Source organism: Arvicola amphibius, chromosome 11 (assembly GCF_903992535.2).
Source record: "Arvicola amphibius chromosome 11, mArvAmp1.2, whole genome shotgun sequence".
Taxonomy (NCBI): Eukaryota; Metazoa; Chordata; class Mammalia; order Rodentia; family Cricetidae; genus Arvicola; species Arvicola amphibius.
Window position 1 is genome coordinate 20,108,427 of NC_052057.2, and position 13,375 is coordinate 20,121,801.

The 13,375-nt window shown below is 43.0% G+C and overlaps 1 protein-coding gene across 1 annotated transcript in view; it reads right to left on the reverse strand.

The window, feature by feature from the left end:
• Med12l (mediator complex subunit 12L) overlaps window positions 1–13,375 on the reverse strand; it is a 304,160-nt gene that overhangs the window by 220,588 nt on the left and 70,197 nt on the right. Inside the window, exons 8-10 of the mRNA XM_038347254.1 lie at window positions 12,534–12,683; window positions 11,719–11,818; window positions 11,354–11,490 (exon numbers count right to left, since the gene is read on the reverse strand). Of these exons, the coding sequence (XP_038203182.1) occupies window positions 11,354–11,490; window positions 11,719–11,818; window positions 12,534–12,683 (387 nt within the window). The remainder of the gene's footprint in view (window positions 1–11,353; window positions 11,491–11,718; window positions 11,819–12,533; window positions 12,684–13,375) is intronic.

A 13,375-nucleotide genomic window follows, 5' to 3' on the forward strand; every position in this document is an offset into this window, starting at 1 on the left:
GTAAAAAGCTGAGCCCAGAGCAGAGAGGAGCTCTCTAAGGCCATTCAATGAGGGAATAGTCCTGGAAAGGTTCAGTGTAAGACATAATTAAGACATTTACATTTTGATAGTCTCAATGCTCACAGAGTTTTAATCTAGATGGAAGAACCACAACAATTTCCTTTGATACTTTTACAGTACAAAAGAAAAGTATTATTTTAAAGGAGAATGGACCTGGGCCATGAAGGAAAATTACAGGCTTTCTTATAAACAATAATAAATGTAACAGACAGGAAAGCCCTAGTCAAATACAACAAAAAATGAAATACCCTACTACAAACTTTGGGTATAACCCCTACTCTCATGACTACTGTGTATCGGACAGATACTGTGTATCTGCCCTAATTAGGTGTGACCTCATTTCATACAGAAGCCTGACAATAGCTACTGTTCATGATATGGTGAGAAATAAAGACCAGCATCCTTTGTCTATCCAAGAACTAACCCCCCCCCCAAACTATCAAACTCTAAATCACCCATGACTGGTCACAAGGTAACCCCATCTCTGCTTTCAATTAACAAGCAGCTGGTATCAACTGAAGCACATTCCAGATGAGAGGCCTCCAGTTACAGCAGCATCAATCAAAAATTCATGCAAAGTAATTTTACACAAGTCCATAAGAGGCAGAAAATGCAGTTACAGTTCACATAACTACGGGGGCCGCACACTGGTGTTTGAACCATCAATGTAAGAAAACTCCACAGCAGTTTTAAAACTGGAAACCTTCCTTAATAACATACTCTGTAAGTAGTACCCATGCGGGATGATGTTATTAAGTGCAATGCCGGTTTAGGCTAAAGAGAACCTTTTCCAAAACTAATGTGTTTCATAGAAGGGTTAGAAAAGGGTGTTATGAAACGGGTGGCCCTGTATTTCAACTGCTTGTTTATTCATTTAATATCTACTGAACACACGTTGTTATTGTGAGGCCCTCTTCTAAGCACTGAATATAAATGCATTCCCATATTTTATTTTAGACGAAAAGAGATCAGTAATATCCTTGTGGATATTATTTCTATTATAAAACAGTCTTTAAAATGTTCATATAATCTGTTTCAGCAACTCAATCTCCGGGGAAAAGATACGGGAAAAAATTTAAATGATAAAAGAAATGTGTGCTCCAGGCATCTGCAGGTTATGCCACCAAACTGATGTTCCTGATGATCCCTGCCTCATGAACTGGCAGTGACTTGGGTAATGAAATAAATCAGAAACGTGGGTTGACTTCCAAGGCAGACAACAGTGCATAAAGAAAGTTCATGGAAAAAGCAGTACGTCTTCAATAAAGGGACTACAGGAACGTTTAGGGATGGGCATTTGCGTTTGGAGGCAGTAATGAGTAGGTTTTCATACTGGTATAATTCTAAACTTCTATAGCATTCACCACTTAGCTTTTAAATATGCACAAGCAAACAGGGCACACAAAAATGGTGGGCAGGGGAGCCCAACCTGAACTATAGCACACAAAGGTAAGGGCAGGGAAAGGCGTGCCAAATGATCAGGTCAAGCTTGAGCACAAATTAAAACATGTAATCAGAACAATACATACAACTTAATTCCCAGTCAGACTGAGCATATACCACATGCCTTTTTATCCTAGCACTCGGGAGAAAGAGACAGGCAAAGCTGTTTGAGTCCCACGCCAGCCTGGTCTATGAACTGAGTTAAGATCAGCTAGAGCTACAGAGTAAGACCCTGTCTCAAAAACAAATATATCAAAATGATGAAGACAATGAGGAGGAGGAGGGAGGAGGAGGATAAGCAATAATTTCTGGCCAAAAAGATTGGATTAGAAATAGAGAATGTTTACAAATGGGGCTTAGAGGCTCTTACTGTTTTACATGCACGAATTCTACTCTTCAACTCTAAAGTAGCTGTTGCTAGTCTCATTTTACAGATAATTAGGAAACATGCACCTGCCGTAACATGTTGATGCTCAGCCCTACGAAAAAGCGGGTCCTAGGAAGCTGCAGGCCAGTCAACCACTATAGTCTCTGGACTATCCCTAGCTTTCACTTCTAACCCAACTAACCTGCAGGAGTCAAAAAAGAAATGGACCACTGAGGCCTCTGGCACACAGGAGATGGAGGGCAAAGAATAGACCACTGGGCCTTTGAGACAGTCTAATCACTCAGACATGAACCACTGTACAGGGTCACATTTCCAAGCATTTTTAAACAGAAGCATCATCATATAAGGTAATAAAGTACGAACTGTCTCTGGTAAGGTTAGAGGGGGGCCCAAGGGCTATGGGGGAAAGACAGGAAACGGCCATGGCCACACCCACGTGTGCCCGTCAGAAGGTGAGTCAGCAAACCTGAAGAAAGGCGCCGCCTGATCGCATCTCTCCTGCAGCTGCCCTCCACCCACCTCCCTTCCCATCCTAGTCACTAATAACAGTCTGGAGCTTTCAGTGAAAATGTGTTTGCCATATACGCGAGACATAGTGTCAAAAGTGTGTAAGAGCCCTGACCCTGTGACCCTGGGGGCTCTTGCTCGCTGATGACTGCCAGCACAGTAGGCTGCTTCCTGGTTAGAGGCCTTAGGGTCCCATTTCTTGGACATGAAATCTGACTGCATCTCAGCCAAAAAAAATCCTTTGGATTGGTGATGTAACATGCATGGCATTTATTATACCTATGAACATTTCCATAGGCATATTATCCAGAGATATTTTAGACGCCTGTTTTGTTGTTGCTGTTATTTTCCTGAGGGGTGGAGTGATAGGGGAAATTTTCCTAGTCTTACATCCTTTGGATCAATGTTGACAATCTTTAGATTTTGCAGTGGCCCAGAAACTAAAGGTTTGAAGCAGAAGACTGTTGTCTTCTTTTTAAGTGCAGAAGATGAAGACAGCACGTCTGTCGGTTCTGACAAGAAATGATGCAGAAAGGAAAACTAAATGAAGACAACCCTTTGGAACATTTGAATCGACAAGTCATTTATCGCACTGGGATGAAAATAAAATTTTCCATCCTTCACTTAATTATCATTTATATATAATACAAATGAAGAAAACAGAGCCCTAGGAGACAGAATCACTGAAGTCGTGTGGTGAGAATTATAACTGAAAAATAAATCCTTCCAAAGACTTTGAAAAGCGAGTATCTCCCATATTTACAATAACTGAAATACTATACTTAGCTTCCAAAAATCACGGTATGGTGTAACAAACCATATTATGCATGTCAAGGAAAATGAGAGTAACATGTAAATAAGAGAAATACAAATGTCCAACATTTTATTTGGTTATTTGCTCTACTGCCTGACCAACAAAGTTGCCTAGCCATAAACACAACCAGTGCGGTTAACCAGCACTACCATAGGAAGTGGATTCTAGTAGCAAGGCCACTGTGCACACAAAGGAAATTCACAAAGAAAGAAAACTAGCAGCAGAACCAGAGTCAAAACGCACTGTAAACTGGCTCAGACTGCATGGAATAAACACATCCACACTGTTCAACCTCAACACTCGACCTTTCTATGCGTAGCTCTACATGGCACGCCCCTTAATCCCAGCTGTGTGAAATGGCACTCTTGGGCGACAGGGTGAGCTCTCGGCCGACACTGCCTCCAGGTTTAAAGGAATAAACAGAGGGCCGGAGATACAGCTCCGTGGTACAGCACTTGCCTAGCTTTGTGCGAGGCCCTGAATTCAACCCTTGGTCCTACAATAATCACAGTTTACAGTGCTTAAATTATCAAAGAAGCTTTAAGAAATAGTTCACTCCTGCATGTGAATGTGCCAATATCGGTATGTAGGACATTATTCTAGCCATTATAAAGGCTGCCCCAATTACAGCTGACATTGATCTAGTCTGCTTTACTATTAGGTGAAATGATTTCTAACAAGAACAGTAAAGACTCAAATCTATGAGCTGAGTGTGTTTCTCCCCTCCCCCCCGACTAACGAACTGGATGTGAGCTTGGATAACTCAAACAATAAAGACTCAAGTCTATCAGTTGAGTGTGTTTCTACACTCCCACTAATGAACTGGATGTGGGCTTGGATAAATAGAACAATAAAGACTTAAATCTATGACCTGAGTGTGTTTCTACGCACCCACTGAAGAAATGGGTGTAAGCATGGATAACTCTGAGTGTGTTTCTATCCCCACACTAATGAACCAGTGTGAGTATGGATAACTGAGTGTGTTTTTATTCCCCACACCAATGAACTGTGTGTGAGCATGGATAGCTCTGAGTGTGTTTTTATCCCCCTACTAATGAACTGTGTGTGAGCTTGGCTAACTCTTCTCTGATCACTGATTTTCTCATCTACAAGATATAAAAATAAATTCCACAGGCCAAAGAAAAACTATAATGCAATGACACGGGACAAAAGGCAGAACCTAGGGCATAAAAAGTACTATATTTTAAAAAAAACAAACAAAGTTAGTAAACAAGACTTGCAGACAGCCATGATGACACAGCTATAACGGTGGCATTCAGGCAGAAGAATGGCACATTTGTAGCCAGACCAGGCCACATTGCAGGTCCAGTCCATCACGGGCTACACAATAAGACTATGATGAAAAGTAATTTCAAAGCATTTTTTAAATCCCTGGAGGCTAGAGAGAAGGCTCATCAGTTAAGAGCACTTGCTGCTCTTTCAAAGAACCAGAGAGTTGGACTCCCAGCACCCACACTGGCTCGCCACCACCTCTAGCCCCAGTTCCAGGGGAACCAACTCCCTCTCTGACCTCCATACCTGTGGCATATACACACAAGAAATAAATAGATAAATAAATAAATAATAGATAAATAAACAAACCCTAAGGAGCCTTTGGCCAGTGAGACGGCTCAGTGGGTAAAGGTGTTACTCTCCGAAGCCTGACAACCTGAGTTTGATCTTGGGGAGTCACATGGAGAAAGAGAATTGACTCCTTTGTCCTCCAGTCCCCACACGCGTGCTACAAAACGCAGGCACACACATGTCCATACACACAATAAATAAAGGTTCTTTGAAAAGAGAACTTAGAAAATCCCAAGTTCTTCCCGTCTTTTTTGCTTCCAGGCTCTCCCGCTACGGCATGCTGCCTGACACAAGCACAAAGCCACAGCGCCAACCAATGATGGGCTGAAGCCTCTGGAATTGTGAGCCACTAGGAAGTTTTTCTGCAGCTTGTCAAAGGGCTCAGCAGTGAGGTCTGCTGCCACTAAGACTGAACACTTCAGTCTGATCCCCTGGCTCCACAGGGTAGAAGGGAAGAATCAATCTCTGCAAGTTAAGGGATCTCCACAAGTGCACCACAGACAGACGGACGGACACAACTGATAAATGCCAATTAATGCAATATAAAGTTGAAACTATATGTTTCCTGTTTACTCGCTGTATAAACGTCTAGACACAAATTTTGTTTACCCCAACTGTTAATACCAATGACATTCAGCTAATGAATTTAAGGAAATGTTGATTCTGAAAGATCCGTGGGACTCCTGAGTGGAGTAGGAAATGTGACATTCTAAAGCACAACACTGGTCTTGCCAAACTGTGAGGAGCATTAATAGCCTCAGTCTACATGGACCTCAGCAGGAAGCCATCCACATTACATTTCCCTTGTTCTACAGGTAGGGACCCTAGGCTGCTCCTGCAAAGCTCATGTGTTAATAGCCCCTTGCTGGCCCCCTGCTGGTGGTGCAACTGGATGTGCTGGACCCTTCAGGAAGTGCGGCCTGGTGAAGAAGGTATCTTTAAACAGATATCAGGACCCTGGCCCATTGTTTCCTCTCCCTCCTGTGTTCTACAGTGTGCAACATCCTTCCATCCACGAAGACTTAGCTTCAAACAATGGAGGTGGGGAACCATGGAACAAAACCTCGGAAGTCACAAGCCAAGATAAATCTTTCCTCAGTTAAGCATTCTGCCACAGCGGTGGAAAGCTGACTGGCATACTTGACGGACACACCACTGAACTATCGTGACTGATACTTTTAGAAAGTGACTTGTCTTCCTTCTACTAACAAAAGCAAAAAGAGCTGAAGCATTTGTATGACCGTGATCTATGGTACAACACTGAGCCACCTCACCCTAGATGGGTCCCTGCCCTCCACGCAAGTGCTTGTTTACTGTACACAAACACGTTACAGAAAGCAAAAAAGTGAAAAATCCCAATAGACCTTGGCTGAGGCTTATGGCTGAGTAGGCTGTACAACGAATACTTTTGCATGCGTCCATCAAAGCTCCAAGACACCCAGTATACCCCGTCATACTATACTCATTTCTCCTGTGTTACCTGCCTCTCTAGATTTACGGGTCACTAAAAACAGTAATTACTGCTGTCTAGTACCTAGTTACACGACAGGCAGTACACATGCTAAGGCCGCACTAATCGTGGTGTCACAGCATTTATATCATTTTATATCACCCAGGAAATGGAATGCCCCTTCACACATGCAAGCACATTATCCATGGGTCCCCACAAAGCCTGTTGATTTCACAGCTGGGGGGGCTTGCTGTCATCCACGCCCCTGCCTCCACTTGCAAAATCCCTTCTTGTCTCTCTGATTTCACACCAACTGTAAAGCGGATACACATTTCATTAACCTAGGCACCCCTCTCCTTCAAAGCAAATCCTAGAGGTGTATCCTCCTCTCCGGTACTGTACCAGTAGTCTTTCCATGAGCACAAAACCCCAAAGTGGGTAATATACACGACCTCGGAACCCCGGCATGAAGCCAGGGACTAAGGATGTGCTGGGAGGCACAAGACACAGACTTCGAGATAACAGAGCCAAGTGTAAACCAAGCAGAGTGCCTAAACCTAGTGAATTCAAGAGAAGTAAAGTACATGCTAAACTTGAGGCTTTAGTTACCCCAAAACTCTAAACTTTGAGCACAAACCAGTATGAGACAAATATCAACAAGAACATGTAGGGTTTGTGGTTTGGGGTTGGTGGTGGTACTAGGAGCAGGGACGGAGGAAACGCCCATGATGCTGCAGTTCTGAAGTGTTCCGCCTGGTGCAGCTGGCCTGGTTTTTCCATTACTCAGTACAAATTGTTTCCTGGGATCCCAGAAAGAGAAGTGAAAAGTAGCTTTCCCTGCCCCCTTTGGACCTTCCCTTTTATCCCTATCCCTGAAGCACCCAAAGGTGCAGCGGCCCCTGTTCTCACATCAGCCATTATCAAGGATAGAGGCCAAGAGGAAGGAAGCGGTCCGAGAGCTCTGCAGAGCCGAGGGGCCCTCCCCACCCAGCTGCTTGGCGATGATGTCACCACAACCCAATCGACTCACTTAGTGATTGGAAGCTGAGGGCCCCACAGACCACCTTGACTCCCCTCCTGCAGCTGCTGGGCCCTGACACTCCAGCTCATCCCGTGGTAGGAAGGCTCTGGAGCACTGACCAACTTCAAGAAGCAAACACCCTAGATGCATGCATCTTCAGCTGGGAAGCAAGCTGCATTCAAGCAGACCTGCTGCTTGGCCTACAAAGCTCATATACAAATCCCGCTGCTCCATTTCTGCCAAAATGTTGGCTACCCAGACCCCAGCCCGTCTGTGAACAGCCTCTTCAGATAAGCGGCTCCCACACCAGTCTACACCGCAGGCCCCACCACTGTCAAACACTCTCTGAGCTCTGAATTAAACACTAGCGTTTCTTTATTTTACACTACACAGAGTGGAAAAATTACCAAACACAGAACTTGGTGGGGGGGGGAGGGGGAATATTAAGGGTTTTGAAGATAATCCCTTGTCTCCTTGCCACAGCACTCAAGCCGACACAGGTCCAGCAGGTCACAGGGGGTCACGGGACAGAGTAGGGGAAGGGCACATCCCGTGAACTACTAGTGAAAGCTTGCCTCAGGCCTGGGCAACGTCGGCTCGGCTCGTCACAGGCAGGACCTGGTCTCAAGCATCCTTGTCTGTGCACTCGACTTTCTAAAGAGCTTCCACTGATGCTGATACTGATGCTGCACTCACATCTGGACAGGACAGGTGTTCTCCCATCTCCTACAAGGACGAGAGAACTGGATTGCCCCCTTAGTCATGCCAAATGGCAGAGAACGGAGGGGCTGAAGCTTCCCCAATGGTATAGGGAGGAACAGTCCCAGTAAGAGAAAACCTCAGACCACAGTGACTAGAGGTCTTTATCTACCATCTAACATGCTATATCAATCCTAGACAAATTATGAAATCAAGAAAAAGGGAAGTGTTTTAAAGATAGGACATGGGGTTCTGAGTCTTGACCAAGCACTCAGTATATTCTGTCCTAGCAGAGAACAACTACATCCTGTTGGTTCTTCCAGCAGAATATAGGTAATAGCAAATTTTGGAATATACTTATAATCTGTTTTATAATCTCAAAGTATTCATGGTCAAGCGTTACATAATTATGAAGGAACTCCAGGCACACGACTATGGGAACTTGCTCTAGGCCATGCAGCTATCATTCAACATTCACATGTGGATTCCAGAAACATAACAAGTAATCTCTGAGCCAGGCATGGTGCATACACCTGAAATTTCAGCACTTAGCAGGCATACTAGGAAGAGTTTGGGTTCAATAGTCTGCCTGAGCCACAGAGTGAGACCCTATCTCAAAATAAGAAGAGTTAGGAAGGGGGAGGGAACGAAAAGAATAAGGGGTGTGGCAAGAAAAACCCAATAAAAAGTAAATGGAGAAGTAAAAGACTTTTCCACTTATGTGTGTGTGTGTATGTTTATGTCACTTGAAAGCCTATACATAATTACCTTAATATAAATATACAATAAATATTAAAGCCCTATTTTTTAAACGTTAATGTTAAATTCTATAGAAGATGCTGTTCATCCAGGTATCCTCGCAGTATTAAAACGTATTGTGAACTAAAGGCTAACAATACCACTTTTGTCTTACTCAAAAGTACCACATTAACCACAAGACCACTTGCATCTCTTTGCGGAATATAATCAATATTTGATCTAATTACTGCTAAACCAAGCCAACACTTGCATTCCCCCAAATTGCTACAACATCCAGGACTCGGTCTAGGGCCCACATTGCCCTCTAGTGGCCAAGTACTATCACACAGGCACAGCAGAGAAAGCCTTCCTCAACAGGAGGCTCACACTCTCTCCCTCCTGCTTTCTCAGAGAGGTCCTGCTGTGGTCTGAATGGGGATATCGCAGGTTCACAAGTTTCAATACTCGGTCTCCAACTTGTGGTGGTTGGGAAGGTGGAACCTTTAAGATGTGGAAAACCTTGCTGGAGGAAATGTCACTGACTTTGAGTTTTATCTCCTGGCCCCATTTCCTGTTCTGTCTACTTCTCCTGTGAAGAAGAAACGCCATCCCTCTGCTTCTGGACTCATAGGCCAGCCACACGCTCCTGCTGCCATTTCTTCTGGCTGTCACAAACAGCAGGAACCCTTCTGTGCTGTCAGCCAAAATCAGTCTTTCTTCCCTAACTTGCTTTTTACCAAGGTATTTCATCACAACACAAAACTAATTAATACAGATAAACAGATAATATATTTTAAGGGAATTCTCAATATAACTAACTCTACTACCACACTAATCATTTTTGTTCAGTTTATAACAGAATAAGCTTTTTAGAATTTAATCTGACAGAGTCCTTGAAGCCAGTGCCTTGTTTCTGGTACCTGCTGTAAAGTAACCAGGTTTCCAAGAGAGTTCTGGAACAGTGGGATTTTATTCAGAAACATTATATCATAATCTCTACCCTTGGTATAGGCAGCCTCCCTAACACTTACTTTTGCAATTGCTTGTGGGTAATTTGAGTTTCCCATGAATAACTACGGCAGGTCTCAACCTGTGGGCCATGACCCTTTTAAGGGCGGTTTACCTGCTATCCTACATTATTAGATATTTACATTATGACTGATAACAGTAGCAAAACTACAGTTATGAAGTAGTAAAAAGAATAATTTTAAGCAACACAAGGAACTATATTAGAGAGTCACAGCAATAGGGAGGTTGAGAAACACTGGAATGAGGCTTTATTTTTTTTCCTTGAGGATTTATTTATTTTTAACTTATGGGCATGAGTATGATTTTGCCTGTATATTTGTTTGTGTTTCACGTGCATCCCTGGTGTTTGTGGAGATCCCAAGAGGTTATTGGACCCTTAGAAATGGAATTACTAATGGTTCTGAGCAGCCACATGGGTGCTAGAAACAGGCCCTCTAAAAGAGCAGCTGGCCTCGCAACCATCTCTCCAGCCTTAAGTCAGGACAGCAAGGCTGAAGAGTTCTTGATGGACTCAGACAAAACACACAGAAAAATGCTGGCCCCAAAAACCTCAGCACTGCAGACAACTCGCATCCACATGTGAAAATCTCAGTGTTCCTAAACCTCTTGTCTACTACACAGATGGAAAACGTCCATCTCTGGGCACAGGAACACCATGCCCCATGCCTCCCCTCAGTGAGTTGACAATCACGTGGACTCCTCTGCTCTCCTAAGGACAGAACTCATTTCTTCAGAGACTTCCCAGAGATAGAAACACCACTCAATGTGTGCCATGTTTTCAACGCGCTGCTCCTCTGTGGGTGCTATGGTCTTAAACCCGTTTCTGAGAAGATAATGGCTAAAATGGCTCACAAACTATTTCAACAGAGGAACACTCTGGGATGTGTGTCAGGTCCTGCCTGGCAAAGAAAGCATTTTGGCTTTTTCATTGTTTCAGCTTTCCACAACCCCAGGACCAATGCCGAGCTTAAAGACCAAAGAGACATAAAAAGTTAGCTACAGTATTTGCTCTGAAGGTTTGCTAATACTTACCTCAGTACTGCTTTGCATCTAACACAAGCTGCATATATAAGGAGCATTTTTTTTCATTATAAAAAGAATACTTTATTTTTCTGAAGACTTAGAAAGAAAAGCAGAATTGAAAATTTTATATTTTATTTGCAATTTAAATTGTATATAAAATTTAAATTTATACTGCAATTCACTAGCAAAACAATCTGTTGATAGGAAAAAATAAAAAGTATAATTGTTATGACTATTCAAAGACCATACTCATATATAGCCATGTGCTGCCCTCTGCTGTGCTACAGACAAATTACACCCCCAAACTAAAGCCATATATCTATGTAAAGTCAATCATTAGACAAGCCATGAACTAAAACTGAAAGGTAGAAGATGATAAAAGGTAAGTAAAGGTCAATAAAAGATTTCCCTATCAATATATTATGGGAGCCCCAACCCAATGCGTATTTTACTGTAATAACGGTGAGTCACCCTGGTCCCAGAAGAGAAAGATTGGCATTGTGCAGGCTTTTATAGGACATACATCATAGTAAAGATGTCACACTTACTAAATGAGAATAAAACAGGACAAAAAGGAAGAAAAGTAATATTAACTACCTCTTGGCTATCTTTGTTTTGGTTCCCCCAGAAAATTTTATGATAGAGCGTCTCCATCGAATTGCTGGAATCAGTGCGGTCAAAGCAATGACGGTCCAAGACTTCCAGTGTGTGCAAAACCCGACTAATAGTCACCCCTAGACACAGAAATTAAGGAAGCAATTAAATAAGTCAGAGTATTAGAGCATTAAAAACACCACTACACAAGGGAGAGAGCTTTGTAACTCTCAGCATATACTATCAAGGAACAACTAAACCAGACATTCTAGGCAGCCAGGTGCTAAAGGCCCACAGCTCCCTCTTTCCTGAGTGCCTTGCCAGCCCGAGGAAGACAACAAGAACCACTCTTCAGTGGGACACTGTACCTGCTGTAGACTCCTGACACTTGTCAAAAGACCACCGGACCTCTACTGCACGGCCTCGCTGTTTGATCTGCTGTTCTACCTCATAAATCCTTGCCCGAACCTGGAAGATAAACACTTCAAATTAACTTGTTCTTGGAAACTCTGAATGGCTGCCTAAATCATGTCAAGGCTTCTATGTGAGTAGATCATCCTCTGGTGAGTGACAATCTCTACTGTATCGCAGGAAACCTAAGTTCCTGCATGAGCCATGCATCTTTAACTTTACAAGTGATGGTTTGATTCAACAATAATTGCTTATAAAAAAACTAATGCCAGGGAAATGTAACAAGTGAAATTTCTTCACAATATATATGGCAAGGCAGAGTTCGAGTATCTCTGAGCCACTGGTCCAAGCAGGAAACGAATGAGCAGAGCTTCAGTTACTTAAGGAAATAGCTCAGTGAAAGGCAAGCGTCTTGTGCTAAGTATCAGTCATAATCATAATCATAATGAAGCCGCATTACATCGTGAAGCAAATAACGCCGCGGCACAAATAAAAATGCACAACAATTACTAAACATCACAAGCTATTATTCCAGGGTTCACAGTCGGGATCAGACTCTTCACCAAAACTGCTGGGGTGGCAGCTGCCTGGGTGGCAGAACACTCTATGAACATCTGTGTTTCAAAAAAGTCAAGAAAGATCCAAAAAAAAAAAAATCACCTAGAGTCATGGCAGAGCTGGGACAGTCACTACGGTATCTCAGGTGGCCCACCATGCCCAGGTGCTTCTGGGAAACGAAAACATTCATAAAAGCAATGAAGCAAATGTCTACCTGCTGATTGAAAGCCGTATTCCCACCCGGCATGGGGAGGCTGGAAGGGGCAACCTGCAGCAGATCCAGGGGGGAGCCTGGGTTTGCGATCTTATTTTCATTTGTGGAATAGTTCCACACCAAGGCACTTGGGCAACACAGAGTGACAGTCTAGAAACAAAGCAGGAATATCCCAGACATTTAGAGGAAGGAGAAAAGTATTAACAGCAACTTCAATTTAAAAAAAAAATGGCAGCAGGTTGCCTACAGATGATCGTAAAATACAAATGTCATTCTCCATTACCACTCAGCTACCCAAGTGGTAAGACAGGACTTATGAGTCATCAACACAACTACCGAGAAATTAGTGTGGTTTATTACCTAACACTCCAGCAGAGGAAATGTAGGAGGCTGAGTAAAATATAATATTTGTTACTTTCGAATGAATTTTTTATAGTTAAGCAAAAAGAAATACAATTAGAATATTAATTGCTAAGATTAAAATTTTTATTGTTTTTTTAAAAACTCTTAAGTAGTGTGTCTTAAAGCTTGACAAACACCCAGCAGATGCACCCCACACAGGAATCATCCAGTGTTTTTCCATCAAAGTCTGGACAACAAATATTTCCAGCTTTGCAGACCACCTACAGTTTCTGCCACACATTTCCCTTTGGTGATTTCAGTTACACAATAAAAATAGGAAGCCTATTTTTGGCTCACAGGCTAGATATGGTCTAAAGATTAACTCCCCAACCTGTACCCTAAACTTTTGTGGACACTGCTTTTAAGCTCAGGCAGACTGTACGCAGCCGTCCTTCCAAACATCGCACCTGTTGGTGAGCTGCTGGCTTAGCTTTATCTCA